Source organism: Mytilus trossulus, chromosome 5, assembly GCF_036588685.1.
Source record: "Mytilus trossulus isolate FHL-02 chromosome 5, PNRI_Mtr1.1.1.hap1, whole genome shotgun sequence".
In the NCBI taxonomy this organism is placed as follows: Eukaryota; Metazoa; Mollusca; class Bivalvia; order Mytilida; family Mytilidae; genus Mytilus; species Mytilus trossulus.
In genome coordinates this window covers 48,418,789-48,437,646 of record NC_086377.1, presented here as the reverse complement: position 1 = coordinate 48,437,646, position 18,858 = coordinate 48,418,789, and the positions used below count along the sequence as shown (strand labels likewise).

General features: G+C 35.8%; 1 protein-coding gene across 1 annotated transcript; it reads right to left on the bottom strand.

The window, feature by feature from the left end:
* Window positions 1-12,334: 12,334 nt before the first annotated feature.
* LOC134718029 (uncharacterized) lies at window positions 12,335-17,915 on the bottom strand. Its single transcript, XM_063580530.1, has 2 exons — window positions 17,835-17,915; window positions 12,335-12,778 (listed from the first exon to the last, which is right to left on the bottom strand). Exons 1-2 carry the CDS (start codon window positions 17,913-17,915, stop codon window positions 12,335-12,337), a joined length of 525 nt encoding a protein of 174 aa, XP_063436600.1.
* Between the last annotated feature and the right edge of the window lie 943 nt (window positions 17,916-18,858).

Sequence of the window (18,858 nt, the reverse complement as noted above, 5' to 3'; positions counted from 1 at the left end):
CCGAATCATATAGGTTTGATAAGCAATTCAAGTAATGATTCAGGCGCACCAAAATTAATTAATATAGGTACACCAGATCATATTGATGTAATAATACATGTTCAGCAGGCTATTAAAAAACCTAAATAATCAACCATTAGAAAATGTTAACGAAATCATAGAACCAGAAAATCTTATAAACAATATAGAAACAAACACTGATTCAGATATAATGGCGTCTTGAGATGTTGCCCTTCCAAAATTCTATAATGAATTCAATAACATGCCTGTAGAATGGTGGTATTGATTCGAATCTTTTAAATTATTCCTTGCTCCAGAAGTTAGATTGATTGATTGATTGATTGTTGGTTGCTTAACGTCCAGTGGCAAATATTTCATGCATATTCAGGACGAGAATAAGTTCACAATAAATACAATAGGTAGGTTGATACAATAGAGGCCATTTGGGATGATGGTCGGAGAAATTTGGACTGCCACCGGAAAAGGAGGGTATATTGGATAAGGACAGAAATTTTGCCTTGCAACAGGCCACCTACGGACCCCTCAAAGAGTTGTTGCAAGGGTTCTTAACGTGCAAAGAGCGTGGCACTCTCTTTACACGAGGCATCGGATTTAACGTCCCCCTTCTGACCGGACGTGACTGCGAACTTGATACATCCCGCACAGCCAAACGGACGCCCCACTTCGGCTAGCGTTTTACTGCCGGTCGGGAAAAGACCAAGTGATCAAGAAGTTAGAAATGATATGGCAGCACTTAAAGCAGCATTATTGCTACGATTTTCGAACAATAAGTCAAATAAGTTAGTATACAAATTGCAACAGTTACCTAGAGAAAAATGGTAATGATTACCTAACAAAAGTGCAAAGACTTGTTATGAATAAATAATTAGGAGAAAGCACAATCGTTGATCTTGCCTTAAATGGACTTCTTCCACATTTAAAAGCATCAGTGACACAAAGTTATCCAAAAACATATAATAAATTAAGGCAAGCCATAGACAATTACTGTAAAGTCTAAAGTCTGGTTTTTGTTATATCTACTTTACGTGAGTCTGCATTTATGTATGCCGTCAATACGACAAAATTATTTTGTCTACCTGTGCGAATTTCTAACGCGCAATTTTACACCAGTAATGAAAACCTTCTATCATTTATTGGTAGACTTTACATAGATAAATTCAACCGTATTTGACGTGAAACTGTACTTATGTATCCCGTCATACTTTGAACTACACCATTATTTTATTTATTATTTTTACTGTTAAGTCTGTTTTTGTTATATCTACTTTACGTGAGTCTGCATTTATGTATGCCGTCATACGACAAAATTATTTTTATGTCTACCTGTGCAAATTTCAAACGCGCAATTTTACACCAGTAATGAAAACCTTCTTTCATTTATGGGTTGACTTTACATAGTTAAATTCAGCCGTAAAAGAAAAGCAAAATGAGAATGTAAAATTTGATGTACGTCTTTTTGTGCTTCTTTGTTACATTTGTTGTTTATGTAGTGATATTAAGATGATAACACAATATTGACTGTTGTAACCCTATTTTGGACATTTTTACTCTTTGAGTATGTTTGTTTTGTTCATGCATCGTTGACAATGTAATGGAATTTGATGCGACTGTCATAAAAGTGAGAGGTTTAGCTAGCTATAAAACCAGGTTCAATCCACCATTTTCTACATTAGAAAATGCCTGTACCAAGTCAGGAATATGACAGTTGTTATCCATTCGTTTTATGTGTTTGGACTCTTGATTTTGATTTTCCTTTTTGAATTTTCCTCGGAGTTCAGTATTTTTGTGTTTTTACTTTTTATTATAGAGATTAGACCATTGGTTTTCCCATTCGAATGGTTTAACACTAGTATTTTTAAGCCCTTTATAACTTGCTACTAGGTGCGAGTATATGCTCCGTATTGAAGACTACCTTAAATTATCATGGCCGTGGTTTACTTTTCTAAATTATTACTTGGACTGAGAGTGGTCGTATTAGCACAATGGTTTACTGTTTACAATTTTTTGATTATTTTGACATACAAAGACTTTTCTACCTCAGGCAAAGAATACCTGAGCTGTCTGTGGCAAAACATTTAGGAATTTTGGTCCTCAATGCTCTTCAACTTCGTACTTTATTTGGCCTTTTAACTTTTTTTGGATTCGAGCGTCTGGCTTATATACTAACGTAGTCCTGCTATCTATGACGACTTTATCTACCTGTATATCTAATTTATAAATATCCATCCTTTTTTTTGGCAGTATGGGAAAAAAAGTATTGCTGTGTCCCACTTTGTCACAATACATCAGACACTGTTTCAGAAAATGGCTCAAGGTGATTCTCCACAGATTTCCAATGTCAGAAAAGAAATCTCACGTCAAGAGGCAATGGATAACCAGAGTAAATAATGTAAGGGCTAATTTCGTGGTAAATGGTAGTTCAAGAATTTGCAGTAAACATTTTGAGGGTTTATTCACAGACCAATCATTACCAACAAGATTTCCATCAAAGCCTCAAAAGGAAATTAAAACAAGAAGACCTCTTTTAACGTATGAATTAAATGTTGATAACAATAAAAGCATTCCTCTATCTGATACACAAATGAGCCATATAAATGATACCAGCGTTTTAGATTGATTGATTGATTGTTGTTTGCTTTACGCCGCATTATCACAAAAAGGCTATATCGCGGTGAGAGCTAATTCGAAAAATGTTTACAATTTAAAGCATATTTTAAAATATGACAAAAGATCCTTCAATATACTAAAACTCTTGACTAAAGCAAATTTATTATATACAAATAAAATTTTTAGAAGATTTGAATGAGAATGTACATGCTATGCAAAACTTTGAAAAACTGCAGATTGCTACACAAACTATGGATAAAGGTATGAATGAAACACTTGGATTATAGCTCTTCATCTTTTATATAAGCTTTGGATTTCAAATATTTTGGCCACGAGCATCACTGGAGAGAAATGTATTGTCGAAATGCGCATCTGGTGCAAGAAAATTGGTACCGTTAACTTTATTACTACCACTGGGTCGATGCCTCTGCTGGTGGACTATTAGTCCCCGAGGGTATCACCAGCCCAGTAGCCAGTATTTCGGTACTGGCATGAAAATACGGATTTATTGTGTTATTAAAATTTACTGTTACAAAATATAAGAAATTATTATAAATTAAGGAATGTATCTCCCTCATGCAAAGCTCTGATTCCTTTCACGGATTTGGCTAAACTTTTTGGACCTTTTGGATTATAGCTCTTCATCTTTTATATAAGCTTTGGATTTCAAATATTTTGGCCACGAGCATCACTGAAGAGACATGTATTGTCGAAATGCGCATCTGGTGCAAGAAAATTGGTACCGTTAACTTTATTACTACCACTGGGTCGATGCATCTGCTGGTGGACTATTAGTCCCCGAGGGTATCACCAGCCTAGTAGCCAGTATTTCGGTACTGGCATGAAAATACGGATTTATTGTGTTATAAAAATTTACTGTTACAAAATATAAGAAATTATTATAAATTAAGGAATGTATCTCCCTCATGCAAAGCTCTGATTCCTTTCACGGATTTGGCTAAACTTTTTGGACCTTTTGGATTATAGCACTTCATCTTTTATATAAGCTTTGGATTTCAAATATTTTGGCCACGAGCATCACTGAAGAGACATGTATTGTTTCTTATATTTTGTAACAGTAAATTTTAATAACACAATAAATCCGTATTTTCATGCCAGTACCGAAATACTGGCTACTAGGCTGGTGATACCCTCGGGGACTAATAGTCCACCAGCAGATGCATCGACCCAGTGGTAGTAAATATGTCTCAACTGTTTTGCCCAAAACACTGCAGTAGTATTATAAGAAATACCGGCGTTTACAAAACACAAATGTAATGAATTTCTTTCAAGATATCCCCCAATAAATTGCAAGACATCCCTACAGTCTGCATGGGATTTGCTGAAATATGAATGGGTAAAAACCGAGTATTCATGGTTTTTATTCTGTAGGCATCGGAAGCTCTGACTTCCTTGTTTGTCCTTTCAGTCACCTATCCTGCATGGCTTACTACATTTCATGCAGTCATATTCTGCTAGGAGATTTGCTTGCCTTAGCCAATTGTTAACAAACTTATCATCTTTGCTAAAAAGATTGATTGATTGTTGGTTGCTTAACGTCCAGTGGCAAATATTTCATGCATATTCAGGACGAGAACAAGTTCACAAAAAATACAATAGGTAGGTTGATATAATAGAGGCCATCTGGGATGATGGTAGGGGAAATTGAACTGCCACTGGAAAATAAGGGTATATTGGATAAGGGCAGAATTTTGCCTTGGAACAGGCCATCTACGGACCCCTCAAAGAGTTGTCTCAAAAGAGTTGTTGCAAGGGTTCTTAACGTGCAAAGAGCGTGGCACTCTCTTAACACGAGGCATCGGATTTAACGTCCCTCTTCTGACCGGACGTGACTGCGAATTTGATACACCCCGCACAGCCAAACAGACGCCCCACTTCGGCAAGCGTTTTACTGCCGGTCGGGAGAAGACCAATTGTCCATATTTCTATTCCCCAGTCACCATTGGGGAGTGCCCCCAGTCACCATTGGGGAGTGCTACAAAGATCAGAAAAGGTCCAAGGATTAGTGAAATCAGATGCCATCCCCTAATTTCCTATTATTAAAGTTACTAACATTTTGAATATCTTTGTTTTATCTTTTTTCGCTCCTCCTTCAGCCATTATCATAACGAAAATGAAAACATTTGTACCAAAAAAGCCTAAGTGAGTTAACTCTGGTGACCGAACACTCAAACTTGAGGCTTTAAACAATAAAAAAAAACTATTTTTGGATATGCAAATTAAGTTTCAACTTGGTTATAAACATCTATTCAAAGTCGAGTTTACGGTAATTAATACGGTATTTTTGGTTTTAAAACGAAGCATTTATTTATAACACGATGTGTATTCACATCTATACTTTCCCAATCTCTCTTTCATTTAATTAAATCCGAAATATTCTTTTAATCTATCATATCTGAAACTTTTAAGTAGTTTAGTTTTCATCATTTAAAAAAAATAAGATCATTCTGCGCTTGAATATCTTACAACGGCGTATTTATACGGGGTGTATAGCAATGCGATATAAGTAAAACATGTAAGCACTTGTACCGATAATTTCAACAGTTTGCGTCCCATGTTCAACATAAACAAATAATGTTAAAGTATATGATACTGAAATAAAATACTGTGTTACTATAATATACATACTCACCCCAAAACCTTCTCTGTTCCATCTACATGTTCATAGCGTTTCTCTCTACATTCCATGCAAACTGTCTTGATTGGTATCTATTGTATAGCTTAAACAATGCGCTAAAATGTCGAACGGCTTCCGTATTTTCACATAGTCCTATCATTATAATCCATTGATAAAATAAGGCAAATGGAAGAGAGTTCACATACACAGAAGTTGAAATGTTAATTCTATCACTATACTGCAACTTCTCGGTCCAGAATAAATGACGTCGACCTAGGCCACTGTACAGCAGGACCTATGCATCTTTGAATTCGATGCCATAGCACATCTAATATCCTGCTTCTGTCCATTTTGAACGATCTTGTACATTGATTTGTGAAATCAGCTCACAGTGTTGATATACGTTTAACAATATATAACCAGGGAAATTGTTCATGGCACTGCTATTAATGTTATCTCAACATTTGTTTCCATGCTTACATTAGTGACATGTTCTTCAATCCATTTTGTTGCAGCATCCATTGCAGTTTTTGTGCTGATCTGACGTTCCCGTTTCCCTGTTTGCAGTTTTGAAAATTATTTTTATCGTTTTCAGCAGAAGTGCCCTTCTCATTATCCATACTGGAAATGTCTGCTGCCTCCGCATCTGTAGATATTAACATCATTGAAGGTTTCTTTTTAATCAAACGCTCTATTCTCTTCTGTAACCTTTTATTCTTTCTGTCTGGTTCTATATTCTTATCAGACAGTTCACTATTCTTTCTATAGGCTGTTCTTAACGATCTTCGGTATATTTATCACTTGCCATTATCCAGTATTTGCTTCCTAGTTGACGACTCAACTGCACAGTATTAATGTTATTAATAATAACGTACAAATACAGCACATAAATAGGAAGTCTTTGACAGAAATGGATATATACCCTATTGGATATTTATCACTAAGGTAGCAGCATTTTTCATGAGCTCATGCAATAAGGTTGAAAGATACTCTAGCGGTAGAAACAAATGTGGGAGGATTATGATTTTATAGACTGTTCTTTTTCAAATGTGGTGAAGAGTTGTGCAAAGACTAAAAGGGTACTTGGCAACCATTTTTGAAAACCGCTGTGAAAATATGTTGTTGTTTAAATGTAAAGGTGGTACCCAACACTTTCACTAAAAATAGTTTGGCTCGTTTAATTTTCATAAAATTTTGGCAAAGCATTCACTTTGACCTTTTGAAAAAAATATAAAATTTTCCAAAAATTTGAACCAACCGTTTAATCAGAAAAAAATACACTGGTTATATAGCAGTTTGACGAACACTTATTTTGAGCAATGAGAAGCTTAATATTCCCTTAACAACACAACGTCATTCTGATTTTACAGAGTACCACCTTAAAGAAGATGAGGAAGGCACCATGAGCAACATGAACCCTTTTTTGTATTGATTGATTGATGGTTGCTTAACGTCCAGTGGCAAATATTTCATGCATATTCAGGACGAGAACAAGTTCACAATGAATACAATAGGTAGGTTGATACAATAGAGGCCATCTGGGGCATGGGATGATGGTCGGAGAAATTTTGACTGCCACCGGAAAAGGAAGGTATATTGGATAGGGACAGAAATGTTGCCTTGCAACAGGTCACCTACGGACCCCTCAAAGAGTTGTTACAAGGGTCTTTACGTGCTAAAAGCGTGGCTCTCTCTTTACACGAGGCATCGGATTTAACGTCCCCCTTCTGACCGGACGTGACTGCGAACTTGATACATCCCGCACAGCCAAACGGACGCCCCTCTTCGGCAAGCGTTTTACTGCCGGTCGGGAGAAGACCAAGTGACCATATTTCTATACCCCAGTCACCCTTGGGGATCGAACCCTTTTATATTGATTGATTGTTGGTCGCTTAACGTCCAGTGGCAAATATTTCATGCATATTCAGGACGAGAACAAGTTCACAATAAATACAATAGGTAGGTTGATACAATAGAGGCCATCTGGGCGTGGGATGATGGTCGGAGAAATTTTGACTGCCACCGGAAAAGGAAGGTATATTGGATAGGGACAGAAATGTTGCCTTGCAACAGGCCACCTACGGACCCCTCAAAGAGTTGTTACAAGGGTCTTTACGTGCTAAAAGCGTGGCTCTCTCTTTACACGAGACATCGGATGTAACGTCCCCCTTCTGACCGGACGTGACTGCGAACTTGATACATCCCGCACAGCCAAACGGACGCCCCACTTCGGCAAGCGTTTTACTGCCGGTCGGGAGAAGACCAAGTGACCATACTTCTATACCCCAGTCACCCTTGAGGAAACCCTTTTATAGAACAAGGGGATAATCTAAAGTGTTCAAGGAGGGTCAGCAGGTGTTATTGGTTAAATAGCTTGATAAGTCAAATTAGAAACATGTTGGTATATGTTAAGTATACCAACATCTTTTTAATTTTGTTATCTTAAATTTTATCAAATGTGAAAGTTTGAAATGAAATGAAACAACCCTTCCCATTAGGGGTTTAGTATCATACCATTATAACATATATGAGAAGAACATAACATGTCAACAACTGCTTTAAAAACTCATTTGTAGACATCACATATGAAAAAATAAGGATCAAATCACACAGCATTGACAAATTTTCTTTGGGAAAAAAATACATGTACTATGAATCGGACAAGAGGGGGTCGAACATGTGGTATATGGGCTTTACTCATAGTTGAAGGCCGTCTGATGACTTATAGTTTATTTTTGTGATATTTGGTCTCTTGTTGAGATTTGTCTCATAAGCAATCATACCACTTCTTATTTATTTAAATCATCATTTGTGATTTAGATGGTACACAGTTGAACAAATCACAAAGGCGTCACGAAAACGATCGAATGTTTCCATTTAAGGGATATTTGATTAAAATATCGTGCAAGCCATGGATTATGGAGACACAATCCTTAGAACGAAGTATTAACTGCAAATAGCAATTCGAAATGAATATCAACAGAGTCATTTTTTTATTTATTTTTTACATTTTTGGCGGTCATTTTGAAATGTCCACCATTTAATTTGCTTAACGTTTATATACCACCATGACTTACTTTAAACGTTGAATGTTATTTGCTGTAATTTAAAACAGTTAACTGATTGTCAGCCTTCTTAAATGTGGCCACCGTATTCGATTTTTCAGGGTGGATCAATAGCTGAAACTGACTACCATATATAGATCTACCATGGTGCAAAGTTACATGCTTTTATCATCAAACCCACAATTATTTTGAAAAAATGCACCAATCAGCTGGACTATATAGAGCAAAATCTGAAATACACCGTTTGATTGATTGATTGATTGTTGGTTGATTTGCGCCGCATTAGCACAAAAAGGCTATATCGCGGCGAGAGCAGATAAACAAACAACAGCAGAAGGAATAGGCTACTTGAATCTTATTGGTTGTATTCTTACCTAATGGGATATCAGTGTTTTCTTCACAATATACTTTTTACCGTGGAATATTATCTGATGAGTCAAACTCCATGCATGGACAACATTGAATAGTTATCAAAGGTACCAGGATTATAATTTAGTACGCCAGACGCGCGTTTCGTCTACATAAGACTCGTCGGTGACGCTCATATCAATATATTTATAAAGCAAAACAAGTACAAAGTTGAACATACATGTACCCAGAAAAAAAACGCATTTCATTTCCCTTTTCACAAATTCATCGGTTGGCAGATAAAGACCCATTTTGCACTGTTTGCAGAACTCTAAAATGTCCAAAAGAGCTCCCCATTCTACCAATCGTCTTCCAGAGGACCAAGTGCGTGATGTGTTTTCTTTCATACTTTCAACCAATTTGCCTATGACGGGACAAAACATTTCACAGCCAGTTGCGCCCAAGTCACACACACATGGTTTTCACTTATAAGAGTCACTGTGTTCAATCTGAATTTTCTACACAAAACGAAGAGACGTCAATCTGTGTATTTGAAAAACGACAAAAATACTTTATTCTTTCGCTTACTATGCTCAAAATACAGAGGGGTTGAGAAAATTGAGACCTCGGTAAACTCCGGATTTTTTTTCAGAACTCGTTATGTATACAAGTACATTAAAACTGGAATGAAGATTAACGAACTCTTGTGTTTTTAAAGGTTGCACATGTACACCCGCCGTTTTGATATAAAAGTTCCCATTATCAATCAGAACAATCAAAATACCTTTTCAGATCTTAAAATTGTTCAATATGGTTTTTAAATGTTATTGAAATTTTAACACCACTGTCATCTGATATCAAGTAAAAATTGGTGTTAACTGTTTTCGCTAAAGCTGAGGTGTTGTTAACATGTTAACCCCATTTTGATCCCTTTATCAATGCAACTAGGTCAAGAATCTAAGAAAAGATTGAAAAAGAAACTATTACAAAGTCAATCAGGCGGTCATCAGCAACACTTTGTAAGATCTAGGAATCAAGATGGTGATGCATCTTAACTATTAGAAAATATGTCAACTTCAGAGGTGTCCCTAGACTTTGGTTGGGCAATGAAATATCTACCCAGTAGGTACTGTGAGTATCGAAACAACTGGACTGCTAAGAGGGGTAATAATTTGCACATTAGAATTGTGTTTCCCCAAATAGGAAATTATTTTAAAAGTTTTGGATTTGTCCACACATTTCAAAATCAAATATCACATCATCCCAGTGATTTTAGACAAAGATAGATGGATTGCATTTATGGTTCGACAATGCAGGATGTTATAAAAGCAATAAAACAATAAGTGCACTGTTCCATATCGAAGAAATTACCTCAAATAACTGTTGTGAAGCACAGGATGGTCCAGGTGATCGTATTGCTACAACACTGAAGTCTGGATAAAGACATTTCCTTAACCAGGGTAACGATATTGTGACTGCATCACAACTAAAGAAAATAAGGCTTGATTGATTGTTTGTTGCTTAACGTCCAGTGGGAAATATTTCTTGCTAATTCAGGACGAGAACAAGTTCACAATAATTACAATAAGTGGGTTGATACAAAAGAAGCCATCTGGGATGATAGTCGGGGAAATTTGGACTGCATCTTGAAAATCAGGATATGTAGGACAGGGACATAAATTTTGCCTTGCAACAGGCCACCTACGGACCCGGACCCCCCCCCCCCCTTCTTTTCCCTCAGGCATAGACTTTACTATCGTAGGTGGGGCATAAATATGGCTTTAAGAGACGCAGCTTTATGGCAGTAGAATGCGCACATCTTGAAAAACAAAGCCTATAATTTGGAAAAGAGATGTATACTATTCAGAAGTGTGAAAAAGGATAAAGTGATGTGCTTCATCCATTGAATTACTGGATTTTAGTTGTTCAACTAAATAAAAAAAAAAATGGCAAGAAGAATTACATCGCACTGGGGTTTATTGTGAACCCCGCAACTGCTGCTACGTATATCCACAGATGTCGGGCAAAGTTTCTGGTCATTATTTCTTTAGACGATTTTGTAATAACTGAGTTGTATGTTTCAGTATTTCGTGTATATGTACTCCGTTTTAGAACCTAAAAAAGTAGTTTTAACATTTACATCCTACAATCCTCCGCATCAGAGCTGTATTGGAAAAATCGTTAGCTGCACCTCTTCGTAATGTAAACGACAAATTATTTTTTCATTACCTGTGTGACGTAAAAATAAAATTGTCACTTCATGTGCTGTTACTTGAAGTCTGATAGTTTCATCATTAAAACGATCAACAGTGAAGAAAAATCGTTTTTTGAATATTTTGAAACATTTAGGATTTTCTACCTCAGGCATAGACTACCTTAGCTGTATTTGGCAAAACTTTTAGGAATTTTGGTCTTCAATGCTCTTCAACATCGTACTTTATTTGGCCTTTTTAACTGTTTTGGATTCGAACGTCAATGATGAGTCTTTTGTAGACGAAACGCGCGTCTGGCGTATATACTAAATTTAGTTCTGATATTTATGATGAGTTTATTATTTATAGTCAGATACATTCCTGAATTGTTAAAAATTGCAATAAAATTACCTAATATTCACCCTTATCATAAAGTTTACTGAAAGAACCATTAACATCATGAAGATTACTTTCCGGCGCATGAGAGCAGATTCAGTTAGGTTGCTCTTGTCAGCTTAACGATTTTTGTCGAGCCTGCAACTTTTGTTGCAGAAAGCTCGACATAGGGATGGTGATCCGGCGGCGGAGGCGTTAGCTAACTACTTAAAAGCTTTAAATTTTAGAAGGTAGAAGACCTGGATGCTTCATACTTTGTATATAGATGCCTCTTGTTACAAGCTTTCCGTCAGTCACATGTCCAATGTCCTTGACCTCATTTACATAGTTCAGTGACTACTTGAAAAAAGAGTTAAGATTTTTTGTAATGTTAAATTCTCTCTTATTATAAGTAATTGGATAACTATATTTGGTATGTGCGTACTTTGCAAGGACCTCATGCCCGTCAGACAGTTTTCACTTGACCTCGACCTCATTTCATGGATCAGTGAACACGGTTAAGTGTTGGTGGTCAAGTCCATATCTTAGATACTATAAGGAATAGGTCTAGTATATTCGGTGAATGGAAGGACTGTAAGATGTCCAACTGGCAGGTGTAGTCTGACCTTGACCTCATCTTCATGGTTCAGTGGTTAAAGTTAAGTTTTTGTGTTTTGGTCTGTTTTTCATATACTATAGACCAAGGTGAGCGTTATAAGCTCTTAAGAGCCTCTATTTTTTTGTACTTACGGAGATAAAAAAAAATCAGTTTTGGTTTGAGAAGTTGCCACGGAGGGCATTTACTAGTTTCTACTAGTGCAACATTGAAATCAAAGTTCGGCCAATGTATTTAATATGGCATTGCTCATTACTTATATAGTTCAAGGCCAGCATAACCATCCTGTCGGGGGCCTTGACAGGAGCTTCTCACACCAGAAGTCCGTAGATCCTAGAAAACTGTGAGAAAATCTCGCCACAATCAAGAACATGAAATATATTTCGTAAATAGATCCAAAGTCCATGTCAGGTAAGGAAAACGGTCAAAGGTTATTTATGTTATGTAATATAAGTGCAATGAGTTCATCATGTTACACAGATAAAACAATATCACTAACATGACTCAAGATAGGGAACGAGGAATTACAGTTGCTTACAATAATGTTAAATGTTTTAGTTTGTTCTTGTGTTTCCTCTGATTGTTCTTGTGCTTCAGTTTGTTGTTCTTGTGTTTCCTTTGGTTGTTCATGTGTTTCCTCTGGTTGTTCTTGTGCTTCAGTTTGTTGTTCTTGTGTTTCCTCTGGTTCTCGTGCTTCTATTTGTTGTTCTTGTGTTTCCTCTGGTTGTTCTTGTGCTTCAGTTTGTTGTTTTTGTGTTTCGTCTGGTTGTTCTTGTGCTTCAATTTGTTGTTTTAGCGTTTCCTCTGGTTGTTCTTGTGCTTCAATTTGTTGTTTTTGTGTTTCCTGTGGTTGTTCTTGTGCTTCAGTTTGTTGATCTGATGTTTCCTCTGGACGTTCTGGTGTTTCAGTTGGTTCCTTTAGATAACAGTTGTTAATCTTTATTGTTTATGGGATTCAGGACTTTTTGTTTCTTAAAGTTAAATATTATTGAACAAGAGGCTATATAGAGCACGAATCTCTCATCTTGTTTGATCTTTTAAAATCAATCGGGTTCAGTATATCTTATCATAATCCTTTGTTTGTAATTCAATTTTCTATGTGCATACTTTTAAAATAATTATAAGAGCTGATTAGCTGAGTGTATGATAAATATTTCCGGTTATGGTATACATTCTTCTGCATTTATTTCCATATTTTTCTATAAACTCATACTTTTTGTTATATCTTTTGTGAGTTTTCTAAAAAAAGAATTTGTGTTTCAGTTATGGTCTTGAAAACCAAACTTATTCTCATCAGGTATCCCTCGCCTATATGTTTCATCCTTTGTAATATTTAGAAATAACCAATTTCTCTTATGGGGATACAACTGATGGATTATTTTAAACCAGTATTGCAACTGAATCATAATAGTATTTCCGTGTGACAAAAACAAGAAGTGCATGATCAAAATTAGGAATATCAACATGTATGCACTTACTTTGGCAGTTGGATCAACGGAAAAATCTATATTTTCATTGCCTGAAATGGCAACTAGTTGGTCTTGGAGCAACAATTTTTTTTTGTCAACATCCCCCAATAAGCGCCTTAATGTGGGTCTCGTCCACTTCAAATGGGTCTATTTCCATAATCTGGAATTCGATTTAAAAATAAAAGATACAGAAACGCATGATCAACTTTACATAAAATTGAGAATGGAAATGGGGAATGTGTCAAAGAGACAACAACCCGACCAAATAAAAAACAACAGCAGAAGGTCACCAACAGGTCTTCAATGTAGCGAGAAATTCCCGCACCCGGAGGCGTCCTTCAGCTGGCCCCTAAACAAATATATACTAAAAAAATTGAAAGATTTAATAATAAGAAATGATTAAGATACGTGCAAAAATGGCATACTTGATACGAAGTTGTAAGTATTCAAGCAGTATCTTGATAATAATAATCGGAAGTCCGTTTCAAGTAAATACTTATACTATGAGAAACCAATCAACCAACGACAACCATCGAAGTACATGCTACTGATTAATGAATATGGTGGGGCTAACCATGTTTGCGGGCGCTCAACCTCCCAACACCTCTCACGCACGATACAGTGATAAACAGGACAACAAAAGTGCTATAGAAACAATCGAAAAATATTTGATCCATCAGATCGATACAAAAAAATATAAACCATAAACAAATGAACGAATATGGTAGGGTATTTATCGAATTCGTACAGATCTAAAAAGTCGCGGTTACTAAGATATCCAGAGAATCAAGATATCAACTACTTATTTAAATATCATGTCTTAAAATAAAATATCAATTAGTTAAAAAACGAATGATTAATTGGTGGTTTATAAACTACAGATATATCAAATTTATTACGATACTTACTTTAAAAGAGGGACGAAAGATACCAAAGGGACAGTCAAACTGACAACGCCATGGCTAAAAATGATAAAAAAAAACAAACAGAAAAACAATAGTACACATGACACAACATAGAAAACTAAAGAATAAACAACACGAACCTCAATCTAAAGTCCAATTAATAATCAATTTAAATTTTTGAACGATTGAAACAATTTGTCTTTTCAATATCATAATTAGATATCAAAGGTACCAGGATTATCAATTATATTTCAATACTGTAAACAGGGAAATTTTCGCGGTAGTTTTATTGTCGCTATTTTCGCGGTAAGAAATGAAACGTGAAAATAAAACGACCGCGAAAATATCAAGGAAAAACTCTTTTAAATACATTAGCTTTTAAAAATTGTGCATGGATGGAGAATTGCCTCATTGGCACTCATACCACATCTTCATATATCTATGTATATGAATAGAATATATATAGGACTACTGTATAACACTGATTTCAAAGACGACAACTATATAATTTAAATTATAAAGGTATCTCTTAATGAAAAGCAATGTTAACCAATGAGCCTTAAATGGCAACTAGTTGGTCTTGGAGCAACAAATTTTTTTTGTCGACATCCCCCAATAAGCGCCTTAATGTGGGTCTCGTCCACTTCAAATGGGTCTATTTCCATAATCTGGAATTCGATTTAAAAATAAAAGATACAGAAACGCATGATCAACTTTACATAAAATTGAGAATGGAAATGGGGAATGTGTCAAAGAGACAACAACCCGACCAAATAAAAAACAACAGCAGAAGGTCACCAACAGGTCTTCAATGTAGCGAGAAATTCCCGCACCCGGAGGCGTCCTTCAGCTGGCCCCTAAACAAATATATACTAGTTCAGTGATAATGAACGCCATACTAATTTCCAAATTGTACTCAAGAAACTAAAATTAAAATAATACAAGACTAACAAAGGCCAGAGGCCCCGACTTGGGACATGCGCAAAAATGCGGCGGGGTTAAACATGTTTGTGAGATCTCAACCCTCCCCCTATACCTCTAACCAATGTAGAAAAGTAAACGCATAACAATACGCACATTAAATTTCAGTTCAAGAGAAGTCCGAGTCTGATGTCAGAAGATGTAACCAAAGAAAATAAACAAAATGACAATTATACATAAATAACAACAGACTACTAGCAGTTAACTGACATGCCAGGTCCCGACTTCAATTAGACTGACTGAAAGATTATGATTTCATCATATGAACATCAGGCACAATCCTTCCCGTTAGGGGTTTAGTATCATACCATCATAACATATATGAGAAGAACATAACCCGTGTCATGCCAACAACTGTTTTTAGAATAAATGTGTCATTATTACTAAATTGTGCAAACAATAAATAGATAAATAATTCATAGAATTTTTATACGCATACCATCATAACATATATGAGAAGAACATAACCCGTGTCATGCCAACAACTGTTTTTAGAATAAATGTGTCATTATTACTAAATTGTGCAAACAATAAATAGATAAATAATTCATAGAATTTTTATACGACCGCAAAAATTGAAATTTTGTTCGTCGTATATTGCTATCACGTTGGTGTCGTCCGGATACTTTTAGTTTTTGCACTCTAACTTTAGTAAAAGTGAATAGAAGTTTTTTTCCCAACATTTTAGGAATGGGCCCAAATAAGCATTTTCTTGGTTTTCGCACAATAACTTTAGTTTAAGTAAGTAGAAATCTATGAAATTTTGACACAAGGTTTATGGCCACAAAAGGAAGGTTGGGATTGATTTTGGGAGTTTTGGTTCAAAAGGTTTAGGAAATAGGGGCCAAAATAAGCATTATTCTTGGTTTTTGCACAATAAATTTAGTTTAAATAAATTGAGATCAATGAAAACACAAGGTTTATGACCACAAAAGGAAGGTCGGTATTGATATTGGGAGTTGAGGTCCGAACAGTTTAGGAATTAGGAGTCAAAAAGGGCCCCACACAAGCATTTTTCTTGGTTTTCGCACCATTACTTTAGTATAAGTGAGTAGAAATCTATGAAATTTAAACACAAGGTCCTGTTTTCAAATTGTTCTACATTAAAGTCCAAAGAGTCCAAAATTGGTCCAAAATTAAACTTGGTATTATTTTAACAAAAATTGAATTCTTGGGGTTCTTTGATATGCTGAATCCAAACATGTATTTGAATTTGTTTGTTAGCCTTTTGGTCATGAATGTTTGTCTCTAATATTTAATTAACTGTGCGTTTGTATTCAGATATCGCAGATCAAATTTATTCGTTCATTGTGTAATCATACGTTTTTTGATTGAGTTAAGTCTGCCAATTGATATTTTATCGTATGTTTTTCTGTGTTGTGATGTTATGCTATTGTTTCAGAAAAAGGGAGAAGGTTTGGATCCATTAAAACGTTTAATCCCGCTGCAAATGTTTGCACCTGTCCTAAGTCAGGAATCTGATGTACAGTAGTTGTCGTTTGTTTATGTAATATATACGTGTTTCTCGTTTTGTTTATATAGATTAGACCGTTGGTTTTCCCGTTTGAATGGTTTTACACTAGTAATTTTTGGGCCCTTTATAGCTTGTTGTTCGGTGTGAGCCAAGGCTCCGTGTTGAAGGCCGTACTTTAACCTATAATGGTTTAATTTTTAAATTGTTATTTGGCTGGAGAGTTGTCTCATTGGCACTCACACCACATCTTCCTATATCTACTTAGATTTTTGATTAATTAAATCTTTACCATTCAGTGATAACAAGCAGTATTTTTACATTTTAATATTTTATGATGTATTTAAATGAGTAAAGGAAAGGGGGATGTGGAAAAAAAAAAATTCGGGGGTGTTCAATTTTTCTCATTTGAAATTTCATAAATAAAAAGAAAATTTCTCAAACTTTTTTGAGAGGATTAATATTCAACAGCATAGTGAATTGCTCAAAGACAAAACAAAAATGTTAACTTCATTAGACCACATTCATTCTGTGTCAGAAACCTATGCTGTGTCAACTATTTAATCACAATCCAAATTTAGAGCTGAATCCAGCTTGAATGTTGTGTCCATACTTGCCCCAACTGTTCAGGGTTCAACCTCTGTGGTCGTATAAAGCTGCGCCCTGCGGAGCATCTGGTTCTTGTATTCAAAAATTAAAAAAGTAAAGTTTAAAAAAAATCAAATTATATTTATTGTCAAAACGATATATCACGGTTGGAAGGGATGGGCAATTATGTGTATACGGGTTTTTGGCGACCAATTGTCCAATTCGAAACCAACTTGTGTACGTAAATATAGGTCATGTGTTTCTTTTCAGTGCCAGTAGCTGTTTCAAAACCAGAGATTTTTACTGAAATTCTTTTTTGCAACATTTACATAATATATATATAGTAATTATCTTATGATGATAGTAGTACCTAGATTACAACTTTGTACACCAGATGTGCGTTACGTGCGTATACACAAGGCTCGCCAATGAAGCTTGAATAAATAAATCTTAAGGTCAAATATAGTACGTAGTAAGTTTTGAAAATAGTCTTTATACATCTGACATTTATGATAGTAGATGTCCAGACATCTATAACCTAAGTGTAATATTACTTACTGTGGCATAATCTGTGTTAATGAACAGATTTTGGTTGTTGATCGTGTGTCCTTTGATCCTGAAATATTGTCCCTTCCTCATGGTTTGGAATAATTTTTCTTTTACTGTAAGTTTGTACAGATTGCTGTTCAAATATACACCCCCAAGGGTGCACGTGACTGGGGTATAGAAAAATGGTCACTTGGTCTTCTTCCGACCAGCAGTAAAACGCTTGCCGAAGTGGGGCGTCCGTTTGGCTGTGCGGGATGTATTAAGTTCGCAGTCACGTCCGGTCAGAAGGGGGACGTTAAATCCGATGCCTCGTGTAAAGAGAGTGCCACGCTCTTTGCACGTTAAGAACCCTTGCAACAACTCTTTCAGGGGTCCGTAGGTGACCTGTTGCAAGGCAAAATTTCTGTCTCTATCCAATATACCCTCATTTTCCAGTGGCAGTCCAAATTTCCCCGACCATCATCTATTATAACAACCTACCTATAGTATTTATTGTTAACTTGTTCTCGTCCTGAATATGCATGAAATATTTGCCACTGGACGTTAAGCAACCAACATTCAATCAATCAAACATACATTAGTATTGCCAATTTGGCCATATGCTGTCGGGCGGCGGTTTAAAGACGTCACTCGTTTTACCCTGATGTCCTAAAGAAAGAATTATAAAAACGGTGATTTCTGTATGAATTTATTACAAATCACAACTGGTAAAAGGTTTCAACTCTTTCAGGCCAGGTTGACTTAATATGAGTTTGGCTATTATGTTAGGTATTTTGACAGCTTCCTTCATTTTACATGATTTACCCTGCGCCCACCAGGTGCTTGGTACCGACATACCTAATTTTATAAACCAGCTTTCTGACGTATATCAAAGAACTCAACAATAAAGTGTGTCAACTTTTGCGGGAAGATTGAGAATACTACGAGGGTATACAGGAGGTCATTTATAATAGGTATTCCTGTTTGTCCCAAAATTTATTCGAACATAGGTAATACTGAAGTCAAAAGGAGTGGGTATACATATACCATTTCT